Source organism: Salvelinus namaycush, chromosome 18 (assembly GCF_016432855.1).
Source record: "Salvelinus namaycush isolate Seneca chromosome 18, SaNama_1.0, whole genome shotgun sequence".
Lineage (NCBI taxonomy): Eukaryota > Metazoa > Chordata > Actinopteri > Salmoniformes > Salmonidae > Salvelinus > Salvelinus namaycush.
In genome coordinates this window covers 12721536-12739921 of record NC_052324.1, presented here as the reverse complement: position 1 = coordinate 12739921, position 18386 = coordinate 12721536, and the positions used below count along the sequence as shown (strand labels likewise).

General features: G+C 44.0%; 2 protein-coding genes across 8 annotated transcripts; one reads left to right on the top strand and one right to left on the bottom strand.

The window, feature by feature from the left end:
- Window positions 1–624: 624 nt before the first annotated feature.
- On the top strand, window positions 625–6570 carry si:ch211-214j8.12 (uncharacterized protein LOC100000539 homolog). 7 transcript variants are annotated; one of them, XR_005478465.1, is made up of 6 exons: window positions 625–2191; window positions 2420–2528; window positions 2736–3069; window positions 3217–3383; window positions 4137–5420; window positions 5614–5645. XR_005478465.1 is itself a non-coding variant. In XM_039013263.1 (6 exons), exons 3-6 carry the CDS (start codon window positions 2832–2834, stop codon window positions 5993–5995), a joined length of 1932 nt encoding a protein of 643 aa, XP_038869191.1. In that variant the 5' UTR covers window positions 625–2191; window positions 2456–2528; window positions 2736–2831; the 3' UTR covers window positions 5996–6570. The 7 variants fall into 7 exon arrangements, 6 of the variants coding, with proteins under 6 accessions (XP_038869191.1, XP_038869190.1, XP_038869189.1 ...); XM_039013263.1 differs by having other exon boundaries at window positions 2456–2528; window positions 4137–5281; window positions 5614–6570; XM_039013262.1 differs by having other exon boundaries at window positions 2456–2545; window positions 4137–5281; window positions 5614–6570.
- A 2313-nt stretch (window positions 6571–8883) lies between these two features.
- On the bottom strand, window positions 8884–17017 carry LOC120063097 (AN1-type zinc finger protein 5-like). The gene is made up of 6 exons (XM_039013257.1): window positions 16865–17017; window positions 12134–12292; window positions 11581–11683; window positions 11389–11474; window positions 11001–11120; window positions 8884–10594 (listed from the first exon to the last, which is right to left on the bottom strand). The coding sequence occupies exons 2-6, from the start codon at window positions 12288–12290 to the stop codon at window positions 10446–10448; spliced, it is 615 nt and encodes a 204-aa protein (XP_038869185.1). The 5' UTR covers window positions 12291–12292; window positions 16865–17017; the 3' UTR covers window positions 8884–10445.
- Window positions 17018–18386: the final 1369 nt, after the last annotated feature.

Genomic DNA, 18386 nt, shown 5'->3' with positions numbered 1-18386 from the left:
CCCGGATCTCAATCCCATTGAGCACGTCTGGGACCTGTTGGATCGGAGGGTGAGGGCTAGGGCCATTCCCCCCAGAAGTGTCCGGGAACTTGCAGGTGCCTTGGTGGAAGAGTGGGGTAACATTTCACAGCAAGAACTGTCAAATCTGGTGCAGTCCATGAGGAGGAAATGAACTGCAGTACTTAATGCAGCTGGTGGCCACACCAGATACTGACTGTTACTTTTGTTTTGGACCCCCCCCCCCCCCCCCTTTGTTCAGGGACACATTATTCCATTTCTGTTAGTCACATGTCTGTGGAACTGGTTCAGTTTATGTCTCAGTTGTTGAATCTTATGTTCATACAAATATTTACACATGTTAAGTTTGCTGAAAATAAACACAGTTGACAGTGAGAGGACGTTTCTTTTTTTTCTGAGTATAGAAGGGTAGTCATTGGACATTCGGAACCTTGTTTGTAGTCGGTAGGTCACATGGCCAAGGATCTATTGAAATTAGAATGTTTGTTTGAAAAATCCATGTAAAAACGTGTGAGATGAAAATGGACAAACTGGGAGGGTGTGCAATGTGTAGGTCTACTGAGTGTACATTCTGAACCTTGTTGAAGTCAGTAGGTCATATGACCAAAGAGCTATTGAAATTCAAAAATGTAAATAAATAATTTAAAATAGTGCGAGACAAAAAAAAGTGTGTGCAATGTGTGTCTATGCCATCGGGTTATCTAGAACCCGTTTTGAAAGTTTTAGGAGTAATGGTTAAAGAGCTATTGAAATTTGAAAAATTTGATTTGTCACTATGTTGACGGTCCCTAACTGCTGTTGGTGGACGTAAGGAAAACTACAGGCGAATATCCGTCGAATATCCAACCTGAAACTGGTTTTTACCTCGGTTGTAAAATGACGTATAATTGCATGGAATGCGTTTATAAAAGGCCACATTTTTCCCGGACCCCTAGGCAACTAAAAAATGTTACCCATGTATGCAAGTTTTGTAAGTGCCTCTACTGCTCTATGCCACTACGTAAATGCGATGATATGCATGCAATGTTTAAAAATATATATAATGTATGCCTTGCCTACGAGTACCTCAGCTCCCCAGATCACACCCCTTTCGCGCTCACTTTTTGTTCCGTCGCCTCCCGATTTGCAAATTTAAGCACTAATTGTCAGTGTATGTACTTTACCTGTAGGTAGGCTTTATGTGACAGATAACATTTACAGCATATGTTCCAAAATAAAAATATAACGTTTAAACGGAGTTAAAGCTTGAAATGTCACGGATGGAGCCGTCCAATTGATACCTTTTGGGTGGCTCAACCCGTTGGAAAGTTGTCAAGGAGGGCTGTCACGATATGTTCTTAACTCCGTTACACATGGTATTTTTATTTTATTTTTTACAAGTGGGCACATATGCTGTACGTGTTATCAGTGCGAAGCAGAGGATCACTGGTTGAGACCAGTATGGGGCAGTCGTACAGTGGAGGTTAACTTGAAGAAGAATGGCGCCAAAGGAGATGGCTGCCGGTTTACGATCCCGTAACCAATTGTACTATTGTGTTTTTGTAAGCATTTCACTGTAAAGTCGGTATTCGGCGCATGTGACAAATAACATTTGATTTGAACCCAACCACCTTTACACATGATACCGCTCCGTTCTGCTGATTGAGGGACTGAGCTCATCCTGACATGACCCTCCAGCATGACAATGATCCAGAGAGGAAATCAAGCGCATAACATTTTGATTACAACTGCTGGGACTAGTTTGATTATTCCAATGTAAATATAATCTCCTGTAGGCCTACATACAGTATTTTAAAATACACATTGAGTTTTTAACATCCTAATACCTATCAACATTGGATGTTATACCATTTATATTTAAATTATTTTATACCAATTCCTCAAGATAAAGAGGTATGATGCGTACTTAGAACTAGGATAAATGTAGCCTCTATACCTATTTGTGTGTACAATAACAAATAAACATAGGACGTCACTATGAATATATTTTCATCTTATGCAACATACAAATGTATTTATATGTGTGATAGATTATAGACTGAGCTAGACGCATCAACATCCGTTTTAAACACTAACGGTTGGGGTTCTTGAACATTCCCCATAATTCCTCACCCGATGTCAACGCCCCGGACCCGAACACCTACAGTCGGATTCTAACACCAGGAAGTAAACGGTAAATTGGAAAGAATATTGTAAAATATTGTATTGCCTGTTTTCAGCTAAGTTTTATATTGCGAGTTAAGCTGTTGTCTAAGTAAACAATAACGTTGATCTGACAGTGTTGCATCCAATTTCGCACCCACAAATAAACTGTTATTGGCGATAGTACGTTTGGTCTATGTTGTGTTCATGTGCTGTTTGTTGGCAACGATACCCCTAAATCAAAAGTTGTTATTTTAAGGTACAGCTGATAAACCTTTTACGGTAAATTCAACAGTAGATCCGACCTACTTGGTACTTTCAACTATACGGATTCGCCTCCCTCTGGCTCAAGGGTTGCTGAGAAAAATGTATGTCAGCCGAACTCGTAAGTTTTATTATATTTCAAATATGTGAAAATTTTTATTTTTGTAATTAACCTTTATTTTGCCTGTGTGTGAACTGTAGACTGTAGCTTTATTACAATGTTATTGCTCTCTTTATTGCAATGTTATTACTCACTTTAATACAATGTAATTGCTCTCTTTATTACAATGTTATTATTCTCTGCCCTTCAGCTGCATATATTTTCCATACCTGCAAGGACACAATGGTGCCAGTATTGTAGACTACATTGATCCTTGAACCAGCGAGACGCCAGCTGAGAGTTGGAGATGCCTCTATTCCGTGCCATGATGGAGCCCAGGGCTGAGAAACGGGTAGTGAGAAAGAGGAAGATTAGAGGACGAGGAAGATGGGAGGAGGATGATGATGATCACCCTCCCCGACTGACCCAGCTTTGTCTGTGGAACTTGGCGGAGAACATGAAGGAAGTGTGGGTCAAAGACTACGCTGACAATTACATGGATCAGTACTTCTTCAGATATGTCATGGGCCCCTTCACCGTGCTGCGTGAGTCTGTCATAGGAACTGGAAGGGATTGTGTATGTATATGATGCCATTTCTGGTCATTTGTAAATGTGCACATGATTAGTCCACTAGTTACTGGTTAAAGTGTGTATGTGTCTGTGTGTCCCCTCTGTCTGTTTCTTTCTCTAGCGGCTGAGCTGGTGGAGGAGCTCCTGTCTGTCCTGTCCTCCAGGCGTGAGTTGTCCCGTGCGGCGCTACACCTCCTGTTGATCCCTCAGCTCAGAACCCTATCTCTTGGGGGCTACTCTGCCCTGGTCACCCCCAGCCTCTGCACCCTCATCGGGATTCGCTGCCAGGTTAGGACAGGCTTTGGTCCCCCTTATAATTTGTTACAGTGTTACAGTGAGCTCCTAAAGTATGGGGACAGTGACACATTTTTTTATTTGTTTTGGCTCTGTACTCCAGCATTTTGGATTTGAAATGATACAATGACGGAGGTTAAAGTGCAGACTGCCAACTTTGTGGGGGGTATTTTCATCAATATCGGGTGAACCGTTTAGAAACGACAGCACTTTGTACATAGTCCCCCAATTTTAGGGGACCAAAAGTATTGGGACAAAAGTTTAGTATTTGGTCCCATATTCCTAGCACGCAATGATTACGTCAAGCTTGTGACTCTGCAAACTTGTTGGATGCATTTGCTGTTTGTTTTGGTTGTGCTTCAGATTATTTTGTAAATGAATTGTAAATAATCTATTGTGTCATTTTGGAGTCACTTTTATTGTAAATAAGAATAGAATATGTAGCAACAATTCTACATTAATTTGGATGCTACCATAATTACGGATAATCCTGAGTGAATCGTAAATAATGATGAGTGAGAAAGTTAGACGCACAAATATCATAACCCGAAGACATGCTGCTAACCTCTCACCATGACAATAGCAGGGGAGGTTAGCGTTTCTGGGGGAGTATGAAATGTATCCCTCTAACTTTCTCACTCATCGTCACTCAGTGCTGGAGTACAGAGCCAAAACAACAATAAATGTGTCACTGTCCCAATACTTTTGGAGCTCACTGTATGTATGGGTTCTCACTATCTCCCTCAGAGCCTGCATTCCATGGACCTCTCTGGAGCCCAGCAGGTGTCTGCCCATGTCCAGTGTGACCTGCTGGGTTGTCTGCCTTCCCTGCGCTCCCTCTCTCTGGCTGGCACCCCTTGTGACAGACAGGTTGTGGAGGTGGTTGCCCGCCACTGCCCCGCGCTGCGCCACCTCGACGTGTCCCGCTGCCACTTCCTTCCCCCCGCAGGCCTGCTCTGCCTGAGGGGTTCCTCCTGTGCCTCCCCACCACCCCTCAGCAGCCTGCTGGCTCTGGATGTGGGTTTTGGGGAGGAGGACGGGGTGGCTGCCGTGACCTTCCTCCTGCTCTCCCTGCCGTGGCTGGAGAGAGTGGCAATGGAGGGCCTGGGGGAGGCCTGTGGCCTCATACACAGCAGGGAGTTCGGAGGGACTGAGGAGCTCATGACCAGAGAGGGGCTGCCCAGTCTCTGGGAGGTGTGGAGGGAGAGAAGGCAGAGTGGGAGGGCCACAGACACAGGAGAGATATCAGGAGCAGATGTGGAGGAAATTGAAGAGGAGGAAAATGACAACCGTTTCTCGTGGGCGAGTGAGGGTGAGAGTGAGGATGAGGGTACAGGTGAGGAGACAAGGGGAGTTGGAGGTGGAAGAGGTGACGCCCAGATGAGAACAAGGAAGGAAATAGAAGAAGACAGTGTTGAGAAAGGAAGAGAAGAGGGAGTGGGGGGGGCAGGGGGTGAGGGCTTTACCTTACGTCTAAGGGAGGCGCAGGGCATGTCTGGTGGGACTCTGGAGGCTGTAAGTCAGCTTTGCCCCGAGCTGCGCTCTATATCACTGGACTGTGAGGAGGGTGGGCCTAGCCAGGGGTCTTGTCTGGCTGCAGGCCTGGCCAGGTGGGCGGGCCAGCTGAGGGGACTCTCTGTGCGCTTCCCGGGGCCCCTGGATGAGCTGCTGCCTGCCCTGCATGCTATGAAGGGCTCCCTGGTTTCTCTCACCCTGGAAGGGGTCAGAACCAGCTCTCACACACCCATGCTGGAGCTCCTCCACGCCTGTCCCAGGCTGAGGAGCCTCGTCGTCCATGCTGAGCCTCCTTTAGCCCCCCAGGAGGAAGAGGAGGACGAGGACGAGGACAGGGATCTATCCTGTCTACCCCAACTGTGCTCTCTCTCCCTAAAGTAGGTCAACTGCTACACAAATAGGGTTAACTCGCTATGCTCTCTCTGTAGGGCGTCATACCACTGTCAAGAGGTATGACTCAAAGGGTCACATGCCAAATGGGAATCCCCAGGAATTTTCTCCGCAGGTCCTGTCTTGGTGAGTGGGTCATGCGATCCCCTGTACCCTCTGGATATCTGTATTTAGTGTTGACTTCACCAGGATGTAAGCACCCCCCACCCCCCCCCCCCCGCTATGGTGTTGACTGCACCATTGTTTAAGCTTCTGTATATCCCTTCCCATTGAAGTTGTGATATCCTGTTCAGTGCTCATCTGTCTCTCTCTCCTCCAGCTTCTCCTATGACCAGCGCCAGATAAAGACCGTCATGTCCTGGAGGTCTCTGGGGGGGGCGTTGTGGCGCGTACTATCCGGCTCTCCCCTCCTGGAGAGGGTCTCTCTGGTGGCAGTGCCCTGTCCGCTGGAGCCTGTGTTCCAGAAGCTTCTGAAGCGCCCCGCCGCCCGACCCCACAGCCCTCCACTACAACAACTATGCCACCTCAGCCTTGTTCGCAGTGACGTTTCCATGGAGACTGCGTCGGGCCTGATGACCATTAACAGGCGTCTGAGCAGCCTGGACCTGAGAGGCTGCTGGGCAGTGAGCCTGGACAACATGAGGCAGTTACAGAGGACAGCCACCAGGAGGCAACGTTGTATCACTATCACCTGGACATGATGTGCGTTACATCTGACAACAGGCTGCCAGGCGGGGGCACCCTCATTCACACATACTGTATGTTTGGGGCAAATCCAACACATCACTGAGTACCACTCTTGATATTTTCAAACATGGTGGTGGCTGCATCATGTTATGTGTATGCTTGTCATCGGCAAAAACTAGGACGTTTTTTAGGAAAAAATTTTACTGAATAGAGCCAAGCACAGGCAAAATCCTGGAGGATAACCTGGTTCAGTCTGCTTTCCAACAGACACTGGGAGACTAATTCACCTTTAAGCAGGACAATTACCTAAAACATAAGGCCAAATATACACTGGAGTGGCCTAGTTAGAGTTTTGATTTAAATCATCTTGACAATGGCTGTCTAGCAATGATCAACAACTAACTTGACAGAGCTTGAAGATTTTTTTTCAAGAAGAATGTGCAAATATTGTGCAAAGCTTCTAGAGACCTAACCGCTGTTAATCGCTGCCAAAGATGATTCTAACATGAATTGACTCAGGGGTGTGCACACCTATGTAAATGAGAGTTCTGAATTGAATTTTCAATACATTTGCAAACATTTCTAAAAACATTTACTTTTTCATTATAGGGTATTGTGTGTAGAAGGGTGAGATAAAAAAATCTATTTTGAATTCAGGCCGTAACAACAAAATGTGGAATAAGTCAAGGAGTATGAATACTTTCTGAAGGCACTGTATGTGATCGTGTCTCAATGTAATCAAAGTATGAAATTATTTATTTTCAAATACAATCTTTTTGGGCTTAGTTGGGGTCAATTTGCAGTGTACAAATTATTATAATTATGTTCCTACCCTCCGACCATCCACTCCCACAAGGATCGGCCTGTGGCTGAATCTAGTTGCCTACCCCTGTTGTAGAATTAAGCAATAAGGCCCGAGGGGGTGTGGTATACGGCCAAATACCATGGCTAAGGGCTGTTCTTCTGCATGATGCAACGCAGATTGCTAGGACACAGCCCTTAGCCGTGGTATATTGGCCATATATCACAAACCCCCAAGGTGCCTTATTGCTATTATAAACTAGTTACCAACATAGTTAGAGCAGTAAAAAATACATGTTTTGTCATACCCATGGTATACAGTCTGATATACCATGGCTTTCAGCCAATCAGCATTCAGGGCTCGAACCACCCACTTTATAATATATATTATCAATATATATATTATATTATAGAAGACAAAACCCATATTCTTATAACAAGAATAATTTGTCATAGCTTTTTAATGACTTTTGTATTGTATAAAATGACATTATAAAATGATACTGCACTCAATAGATCCATCTTTACAATATATTCGAAAATATATTCTTCACCTACAAAGTTGCCGACTTTGTGGTTTACCTGACTCTGGCTGCTGCGTTGACTCCAAGAATTTCTGGAATGCCTAAAGTGTCCCCGGGCAGGTCCTTTGTCACAATATCCTCTAATGCTCGTCTCCAGCAGGTGGTTAGCAGTTTCAAACAGTCATGTAAAACTAGGTCAAGACAAATAGCACGTTTGCTTTGTCCCAATCACTCAAAAGTTGTGACCTCTGGACCTATGATTGGCCTTAGTCATGTTAATGAAACACTTGACTTTCACAATAAGTTAATTTTTCCCCATCCCTGATCACTCACTCCTCTATCACTAATCAACTGACTCACCTACACCTGCAATCTTCCCCCTTTTCTCCCACTACCCCTCCCCTGTTCCATTTCAATGATTCAAATCTCAGTGATTCAAAGGAGCTTCCTCGGTGGCTACTGACACTTAATCTTAAACCTAGAACAAGGGCAAGCCTGCGAACCTGTCTCCCCCTCTCTCATTTTCTCTTTATCCATTTAGTCTGGGCAAAAGAGAGGAACACATGTCAGAAGGTAGATAAGGATGGAGAAGAGAACAGGTCAAAAGGAATGGAAAAGGTGTCTGTATTTCTAGTGTTTAGAGTGTTCTGTATGGTAAGGGAGTGTCTCTGATCGTTGGGACCGGGCTCAGACTGGTCTAATCTGGTTACGCTCCGAGAGCTTAGTGGCGCTACCTCGGGTCACCCCTTCATAATCTCAAGCCTGTCCATTTCCCATGTTCACTGTGAACTCGCCCTGACCTCTCAAAACACTCCCACTTTCCCCTATGGCCCTACTTGTGAGCGTGCTCTCGTTCCCTGAATCCAAAACCAACCCCAAGCCCCTCCTGTATGGCTGGGGGGAAATGTTGTCAATCTAAAGGAAAGAAGCTATTACCATAACACTGATCCAATCCTCTCAGATCTACATCAGTGGCTCGGGTGTAGGGGCCAGAGGTCGATTTGGAATTCAGAAACAATCTCCATAGTTCCCCTAGCTCAGTGTTCCTTCCCAACTCCCCACAGACAGAGGTGCATTCATGTCATATCCACATCTGTCACTGTGATGTCAAACACTGAATCAGCTTTCCAGACATACATACAAATGGCAAGTGAAACACAGACAATCATAAGAGATTAAGGGTCTGTCCGCTAGGGGGTAGGAATGTGTCTGTTCCAACCCCTAGAGAGAGGCTACAGGACCTCCCCAGCTGTTCATCGGTCAGGTTGAACAGACCACGTTGGTTCTCTGAGCCCCCGGCACATGTTCCACAACAGCCATTCTTTTTTCCTCCATGCACAGAGGCAGGGAGGGATGGCATTGAGGTACCGGGGGAGTAGGACCGAGTAGTCATCTTTGCAGTCTTCCTTTCGTGCACTCTCCCGGAGCAGCTGCCAGCATGACTCCTTCTGCCGACGCAATCCCCCCCCAAGCCTGTGACAGGTGTGTGAAAAAACACCGGGTTTGAAAACAGTGTGCTTCCAAACAGTCTGACTGGCCCACATATTTACTCCTATAATGTAAACAACCAGGCCTTGTAATGTCTCTGTACACAGTCTTTATTTACATGATACAATTATGCTGTAATGCTGGGTAGCAAGATTGTCATTCATAAATATCAGTTTGTTTGTTTTTTGTACAAATTTGCATAACTAACAAAGGAAAAAACTGAAATGGATACCTTTCTTTTAAAAAGTAAAAACCTCATCCCTACGGGAGAAAAAAGATCTACTCAGGACACACTCTTGTATCAATGTTTCACACAGCCAAGGAAAGTCTCACACACACACACTGCTGCTCTAGATCAGTCACACAGATCAATAGCGGAAAGAAAGCTGAAAATATCCGTTGGAATCCAACTCTGGAATCTAGAATCCATGCTCCTGTAGCCTTGGAAACATGTGCAGAGCTACGGGATATATTGCTTCACAAAATGAGGTGCACACAATCTGACACCCATGTGTTCACTCAAACTCACTGAACACGCACACCAAAATCAACACAAAGCAAAGCTGTCTCATATACCCTAACTTCACAACTGCACTGAATACATGTGCTAATATCAGTACCATCTTCATGTATATAAAAAACAGGGATTAAACATGTCTCTCAGCAGATACAATAATGACCTAGCAATTCATTCAGATATTTTACATTATTTAAGATATTACTGCATGGGGTTGCTCTCCCATTCATTCATTTAGCCAATAAAACAGATGGGTAGTGCCCAAGCCTCACCCAGAGAACTGCACCAGGGAACCCTCTGCCGAGACCACAGTTGGGAGATTCTGACCTTAGATTAGTCTAGGACCTACTTGACTAAAAGTCCTGTCCCACATGATAGTTGGTAAAAATGTGTTTTTGTCCTTCTTCTCACACCTCTTACAATGACCATAAAGACAGGCCGGGTGATCAAACAGAAATGGTGCCTAAGGACTGCTTTAAAAATGTCAGAGGTAACCCCTTCCTCTGGAAATAATGAAGTGATTGTAAGAGGAGATGATTAGGAAAAAGCTCCACCTGGACAATGTGATGAGGAGAAACATGACCTGCTGCTGCGAGGTAGGCAGGTCACAGTCGGGGGGAAAAAGCCCACCTGCATTCTGGGAGAGCGTTGCAGTTCTCGAGTGGTCTTACCTATCGGACAACTGACCCGACTGACACTAATGGGAACGGAACGTAGAAATGGAGATTCAACTGAACTCGTCGGGATACTGCATGTGCACACAACTTTAGAAAAAAATAGCTGGCGGCTATTTGGCAACAAAGTGGCCAGCAACAAGTATTCAGTTGTGATAGAACGTCCAGATAGATTTGGGTTCTGCAGAACAGACACGTCTCTCCTGGAAAGTTACCCTGGGCTGCTCTTTTAAAATATATCTATATATTTTTTTTTTTTACAGAATATCAGCAAAGACAAAAAAACAACTAAATAAAAGTAACAAAAAAAGTGACCGTTCATGCATCTCCCCCACGGGCAGGATCTCTGTCCTTTCTCAAGGTTGTGACTTTAAAAATGACATCCTTTTGCCACTCGTGCCAGTGTTCATGTCAAGGGTTCGACATCATACTCTAGTCTCTGTGTGGATGGTTCTTAACCCTATATTCTCCGGATCTTGTCAGCGACCACAACAGGGTTCTCCTTGCGGATCTTGGCAGCTGCCTCAGCCTTGTAGTCGTAAGGACAGTTGTGCTTGTCGGAGTACCGATGGACACCGCAGAACAGGTTCCCACAGCGACAGTCGAACCCTGGAGTAGAGTTCAAAAGGTCAGAGATTAGAAGGGAACCACAGCATGAACCAAACACCAACTCAATAAGAATTAACCTCTGATAATAAGACCAAACGCACAGGAAGACTAGGGTTACATTCCAAACCACCTACGTTACAGCCGCGTTGCGCAGATGATCAGATAAATAAGTGATATTGATGGGGGTTCCTGCGTGTTACACACTATTTATGCATAGTAGAGATCCGAGGCCAATCACAAATGCGGAAGTAGTTTGCGGAAGTAGGACTATTTGTGCAACTGCAGTGTAGGTGGCCTGGAACATGGCCAACCTCTTTCGCAAGAACGGCATGACGTCGTATGCATTGCTCAATCCTGTCATCCCACTTCAATGGAGAAGCACCACGTCCTGCTACGGCATGCTCACCTGTGAGGCCCACCCTCTTGCGGCACATGAAGCACTTATTCTTCTTGGGCTTGGGGGTGTCTTCCTTGGCCTCATCACTGCTGGCAGTGGCGGGGCTAGACGCAGTAGGCTGAATCACAACTGAAGGAGAAAACAGGAGAAAAGCACTTAAATATACACTTCTTTCAGTCTTAGGATTCAAATAGAACTGTTCCTGTGTTTTTTCTAAAGCAGTTTTAGCACTCACAAGGGTATTTTTAAACTGGTTTATTTTAGGCAGCCTCTGTGTTTTGGAGGCTGTATGTAAAACCACAGTTGGGTGGAAAGTATACAAGTCAGGGTGCATCGAAATAGCCAATGCTAAAGTGGGTCGAACAGAGCAATGTAGCCCTCTAGAAGTGTGTTTTACCAGGCTCTAGGGAATCTGGGTTATCCTCTCTTGAGATGCTCATCTCGGTCATTTGTTGAGTCACTGGAAGAGAGCCTTGAATAGTTCTGCAGAGGGGGCGAAAGAAAAGAAAATGATAAGTTACAGATATGAGAGCGCATAAAGCAATAAGACATCCATTGTAGCACATGTGGACAAACAAGCACACCTTACCTAGCCATGTCTGCAGCAGAGCCAGATGAAGGGTCTACTTTGGCGAGACTGGCCTCTAGCCTCTGGATGGCTGAGGCCTCAGAGGTAGGACTACCGACTGCTCCTGTGACACAGCAAAAGCAAAACATCAACCTCAGATGGGAGACGAGACTCAATTTTGGTTCAACGGTTTCCGCTCAAGAGTGCAGCTGGTCCATAACGTGTATGCAAATTAGCGTTATCACGATAGCAGTATCGCAATACTCCGAGGTATCTTGGCAAGGAAACAAAACATGAAGCGGGCTAAATTTCCTGAGAAAAACAGTCCTATTGTTGGAAACAAGCAGCCTTATGTTGTCACCCAGAATCACATGCTTCCTTTCCAAGCAATAGCACACAATATGTATCATACAGTAGGTTTTTTAAAGAACCAAATAGTATCTTAGTATCGCAATACTGGTATCGTGACAACCCTAATGCAAATAGTGATTTTTAAGGGGTGGAGGGGAGGGGGACGCACTGTTTGAAGTAGATTTGTGTGGTCAGTAAGAGAGAGGGTGGAGGGGGAACTTACCCATTGGGCTAAGTTGGCTCAAGCTGCAGTCACTACTCTGCTGTCGGTTCAGATGCTCCTTGTAGCAGACCGAGCACATGCCGTTGTTTCTGGGGTTGCCATAGAAACCACAGCCAGTGGCACAAAGCACAGGCGTCAGGCTCGTCTCTTGGGCCATCGCTGTCGACAAATGGGAGCAAGGTGCCTTGTTAGTGTGGGAGTATGTGTGCGTGTGTCTGCATGCGTAACAGAGCGTCTTAGGTGACCAAATGTAGGTGTGGTGGTTAGGCACATACATTTGAAAATAACATACCTGGAAGGAACATTAAAAATAATGAAGAAACAGGAGAGAAAAATGTATTATAAAAAAGACATCCACTGAAGCAAGGATTCTACTACCAAAGTTAGAGGGTTGAAATTCCTCATTGTGCACAAGAAAACAGAACGAACGGCGAGACGAATTAGGCCTAAGACTTTCAGCTCCCCTCCTTGGCAGGAGCTGTTCACATCAACAGGAGTCAGGACTAGGATGTGTCAAAGAGTCATTACCATAAATGACTAGGCCTATAATAGTGTCAGCTGTTCCTCCTCCAGCTTGTCACGATTAAAGCACATGTTGATGGATATTTATTTACACTGTGGAACAAGGACAGAATAGTGCCAATATGGGGAGAATAGACTGAGGAGTCACATTTGCTGATCAGTTTCCGTCAAACAACGTTCCGCGTTGGATTGTCATTAACCCTCGAAGGTGCTGTAGCAAGACAGAGATTCTCCGGAACATTTATATACTTTTTAGCCAGTAGTTGTCAAAGTAGTGCTCATGAGCCAAAAGTGATTGCAGAAAATTGTTTACCATGTCACATACAGTGCATTTGGAATGTATTCCGAACCCTTGACTTTTTCCTAATTTTGATACGTTACAGCCTTATTCTAAAATTGATTGAATTACATTTTTTCCTCATCAATCTACACACAATACCCCATAATGACAAAGCTATAAACAGGTTTTTATAAATGTTAGCAAATTTTTTCAAATAAAAAAAAACTGAAATATCACATTTACATAATTATACAGACCCTTACTCAGTACTTTGTTGCAGAACCTTGGCAGCGATTACAGCCTTGAGTCTTGGGTATGACGCTACAAGCTTGGCACACCTGTATTTGGGGAGTTTCTCCCATTCTTCTCTGCAGAGCCTCTCAAGCTCTGTCAGGTTGGATGGGGAGCTTCGCTGCACAGCTATTTTCAGGTCTCTCCAGAAATGTTTGATTGGGTTCAAGTCCAGGCTCTGGTCGGGTCACTCAAGGACATTGAGACTTGTCCCAAAGCCACTCCTGTGTTGTCTTAGCTGTCTGCTTAAGGTTGTTGTCCTGTTGGAAGGTGAACCTTCACCCCAGTCTGAGGTCCTGAGCGTTCTGGAGCAGGATTTCAACAAGGATCTCTCTGTACTTTGCTCTGTTCATCTTTGCCTCGATACTGACTAGTCTCCCAGTCCCTGCTGCTGAAAAACAACCCCACAGCATGTTGCTGCCACCACCATGCTTCACCGTAGAGATGGTGCCAGGTTTCCTCCAGATGTGATGCTTGGCATTCAGGCCAAAGAGTAGAATCTTGGTTTCATCATACCAGAGAATCTTGTTTCTCATGGTCAGAGTCTTTTAGGTGCCAAGCGGGCTGCCATGTGCTTTTTACTGAGGAGTGGCTTCCGTCTAGCCACTACCATAAAGATCTGATTGGTGGAGTGCTGCAGAGATGGTTGTCCTTCTGGAAGGTTCTCCCATCTCCACAGAGGAACTCTGGAGCTCTGTCAGAGTGACCATCGGGTTCTTGGTCAGTTTGGCCGGGGGGCCAGCTCTAGGAAGAGTCTTAGTGGTTCCAAACTTCTCCATTTAAGAATGATGGAGGCCACTGTGTTCTTGGGGACATTCAATGCTGCAGAAATGTTTTGGTACCATTCCTCATATCTGTACCTCGACACAATCCTCTCTGAGCTCTACGGACAATTCCTTCGACCTTATGACTTGGTTTTTACTCTGACATGCGCTGTCAACTGTGGAACCTTATATAGACAAGTGTTAACCTTTCCAAATCATGTCCAATCAATTTAATTTACCACAGGTGGACTCTAATCAAGTTGTAGAAACATCTCAAGGATGATCAATGGAAACAGGATGCACCTGAGCTCAATTTCAAGTCTCATAGCAAAGGGTCAGAATACTTATGTAAACAAGGTATTGTTTTTAAAATAAATTAGCAAAAATGTCTACATTTGTCATTCCGGACTATTGTGTGTAGATTGTTGAGAGAAAAAAATAAAAGAATAAATGTTTAGAATAACGCTGTAGCGTAACAAAATGTGGGAAAAGTCTAGGGGTCTGAATACTTTGCGAATGCACTGGATGTGCAGATTTGTGCACCCGCCTCATTGCCATCTCGCTCTGCTGTGTGTGCATGATGTGCCTCTTGCTTGGTGTCACTCAAATGCTGAGGGGCTGAAACTCATTGGTTGAACTTGAATTGCTAGGGAGCTGGCCCATGTTTTCAAATTTGGGATTACGTAGCTAATTAAGGTAAAACAGTAATTCTGCTCATAGATTATGCATGTACGAACTACACATTGACACATCCAGCCCAAAGTGGGAGGTTAAAAAAATACTTAGGCGCCAAAGTTCAGGAGCATGTCTTTAAGTTCCAGGTAATGAACAACGGGTAACTTTGCAAGAGAAATAAACAGATTTATATTATAGATCATGACGATAACATTAGAAAAAAAAATCTGCCATGAAGGGGCCACAGCAGCCTGCTCAGAACATTCAGAGATGTCAGTGTTATGGCCCTGCGAGGAAGCGAAGGACAAACATACAATTCTGACAGCCCTTTGCACTCTCCAACCACATAGCTAGTCCCCAACCCCCACCAAGGTGGCCTGTCACGCAAGGATTTCCTTAGAAAAGCCTCTTCGACTGTATCACGTGTCTGCCTGCTGACTGCAAAGCCCCCTGCAAGCACCACAATTGTTGACGTTGCCTGGTTTACACTAGTTACCACAGCCACAAAGTCAATATTTATTTATTTTTTTCACCAAAAGCGAAATTGTATAAACAGGTGGTGTTTTTATGACTTTGTGGTGAAGACCATGTTGCCTGGGCCAAAATGTTCGATTGTCACGAGCGGTACTTGGATGATCGTGGCCTGCTAGATGCCCGACAACCTGTTTGCCACCTGGGTATGCATGGAACACAAATGCTCTCACACATCGCTTTCTCAAAGAGAAATAAATAGCATTTGCAAGCAATCATCCATTTTCCTGGAAACACAAAATAGTGAGTATTTTTGTTTCACTGTCATTGACATCTGTCGGAGAGCAGCAGGGTCTATGAGCCCACTTCAATCAATGTGCTCCACATGCGTCCACCACTCCAGAGCCTGTAGTGACTATTAGCTAGGCTAATTTGTTTAAACTAATTAATGCAATCAACACGAAACAAAACACGCATTAATGTGTCTGACTGTAGCCTAAGCACACCCTTGGGGGGGGGGGGGCTTATTAATTGGCACAATGTGGTTATTCACGACAGATTTGCCTAGATTATACCATAAATGTAAAGAAATTACTCTAAAGCTAGCCTACAGATGGACTAAATGGCCAAAATTACGTGGACACCTGCTCGTTGAACATCTCATTCTAAAATCATTGGCATTAATATAGAGTTGGTCCCCCCTTTTAATAGCCTCCACTCTTCTGGGAAGGCTTTCCACTAACGTTAGATGTTGGAACATTGCTGCGGGGAGTCCTAGTTACTATATATGGTCATGGTTAGACAAAGAACAAAATTAAATAGATTGATATGGCCCAAAACCACTGAGTCACGCTACAGCTAAAAAGTGCTAAGTACGAGACAAGAGTTAGCCAGCTAACTAACGTAGATTAGCATGACAAGGAGCATAGTCGAGAGCAAAGGCAATAATAGTGCTTTGTCGCACACTCGTCTGGAACAAATTAACACAACTATTTAGCTAACAATGTTCTGTAACTAGATTAGTGAATTAGATATAAGCCATGTTTTGACCCTTGTTCTTTTGTGCCTTCTTTGTCTGCCAACCATCTCTTCCTGTTTGGACGTTTTTGATAACGTTAGCGCCTCCATACTAAAATGAATCTTTGCACATAGGCTGGCACCCTATTCCCTATTTGTGCATGTCCGAATTCAATGTTAACATTTCCTTAAGCGTTAAAATGAAACTAATTGAAATCAACCAGCATCAACTAACATGCTATCAATTCTCAAAAATTGGTTAGCAATTGCAACTAGCTGTTAACTAGTATCGTATTAAATGATTTTTCAGATAAAGTACAAGCACAGAGAATTAGCTTATATATCGCTATTTTACCCTTAGTCTCGAAAACCGATACTATAGCATAGATGGCTAGCTAGCGACCCTCCCTGGCTTGTTTTTTCCCCCAGGCCCAGCCAGACTGGTCACGTTCGAAGGCTTGTGATATTTTCAGTGAGGTGGTGGTGACAGCTTTTGCTCGCTATACCTTGTTTACCAGAGGCTAACGACCAAGGATAAATATGACCTTCCCTCCACAAGACAACACATATTTCTAGTTCATTGATGTTCTGATAAAAATGTTTCCTTACGAAATTCCATATTAAGTTGATGTTGATCCAATTTTCGGTGTCCTTTTTCTGTCTTCAACCATACACCACGACAACCCAACCGTTTCAAATGTCGATTCTCACCTGCACAATTTGATCAAAAGCACACACGATGTATGGTCTGGTTGAGTACTGTCCACCAAATGTCTTTTCTCGCTGTTTTCTCTGACCGAGGCTGTGAGAGGTGTAAATGTCTTCTCTTTCTCTACCCCCCGCCTCTGCTCTGTCGAGCGGTGTTTGTTTCCTACTTTAGTAAGAGGAGTGGCAGATGATGTCACGGTGAAAATACCGTACAGTGATTCGCTACCCTAGAAGCCCCGGAGCGCGTGTAATAGCATGGGGAGGTGTGGTGAGTATACCGTATTTATTGCACATTCATTTGTCATCCATCCACCCACAGTTTGAATATCGAGCCATACCATGATTCTTAATGAGTCAATGTGTCTAAATGAGTCTTTCAAATAACACTGACAGGCTTGTGGTAACATATGTGTGTTTATTCTGTGTGAATATCAGATTTGTATCCACAGACAGGTGTGTGGGTGTTGCAATACGAGATCAATAAAAACAAAACATAAAAACAAAACAAAAATATTCAAATTAAATGGTTTTCCATTGCATTTTCAACTCGACTGATGTTTTTTTTCACAAAATGTTGCGTTATATAGTGAATGTTCCCACTCTGGTCTTTTCATATGCTTTCTAGTCAACAGCTAGCATATGCAGTGTGGGTATAGCCAACATGATGAGATTATTATTCAGCAAGATAATTTGTATTTGTCAAACGGCAGCCAAGCATCGATCCTCATGTCACCATAATAAGACCCTCCATATTTATTGGAAAGGAGCATCAAGCTCATCACCATTAACTTTGTTCACCCTGTGAAGTTCCTCATAACTTTTTTAATCCGTAGCCTAATAAACTGCATGCTTTCTCGAGTCGTAGTGGGAGGACCACACAACATATCGTCGCGTGACTGCAAGTTTACTTCGATATGATGGTTTATATGTGAATAAGTCAAAGTTCATTGGATGCGCACACAGTTTATCAGATGTTATAGCAGGTGCATGGAAATGTGTATGTAACTAACTCCTAACAATGCAGTAAAATGTAAATAATAACAATAAAAAATAAGATCAAATGTCGGAACGAATGTAATTAAAAACCCAAATAGCAATCAGTGATCCAAATGTCGTCTATACGTACGTATACGTTCACTGGGTGAATTTACTCAAGATACTGATAATGATGTGTACAGCATAGATATATTAGAGTGAGCTATGAATCTAACTACAGAAACGATTTCAGAACAAAAAATATTATGTAAACATAATTCGAGTGACCAGTGTTCAATGACTCTATGTACATAGGGCAGCAGTCTCTAAGATGCAGTCTCTAAGGTAGAGTACTGGGTGGTAGCCGGCTAGTAACAGTCTCAACTTGTCTAGCGTATTTTGTTTTGTTGATTGGAAAGTTTACAGACAAATTTGCTATTTCCTTCAGGCCTGTTGTGACATTTCTTATCTGACATGTACTTTACTCACATAAAAATGTTGGATGGAAGCCTGGTTATTGACAGTCACTCAATTTGCCCAGGTTATTGAC

Excerpts from the sequence above, each read along its gene's own strand:
- si:ch211-214j8.12 (XM_039013263.1), top strand. The coding sequence starts at position 2,832 with ATGCCTCTATTCCGTGCCATGATGGAGCCCAGGGCTGAGAAACGGGTA. Across the intron at positions 3,384-4,136 it reads TCATCGGGATTCGCTGCCAG|AGCCTGCATTCCATGGACCT; the intron begins GTTAGGACAGGC and ends TATCTCCCTCAG. Across the intron at positions 5,282-5,613 it reads CTGTGCTCTCTCTCCCTAAA|CTTCTCCTATGACCAGCGCC; the intron begins GTAGGTCAACTG and ends TCTCTCCTCCAG.
- LOC120063097 (XM_039013257.1), bottom strand. The coding sequence starts at position 12,290 with ATGGCCCAAGAGACGAGCCTGACGCCTGTGCTTTGTGCCACTGGCTGT. Across the intron at positions 11,475-11,580 it reads TCTGCTGCAGACATGGCTAG|AACTATTCAAGGCTCTCTTC; the intron begins GTAAGGTGTGCT and ends CCCCCTCTGCAG. Across the intron at positions 10,595-11,000 it reads CAAGAGGGTGGGCCTCACAG|GGTTCGACTGTCGCTGTGGG; the intron begins GTGAGCATGCCG and ends ACTCTACTCCAG.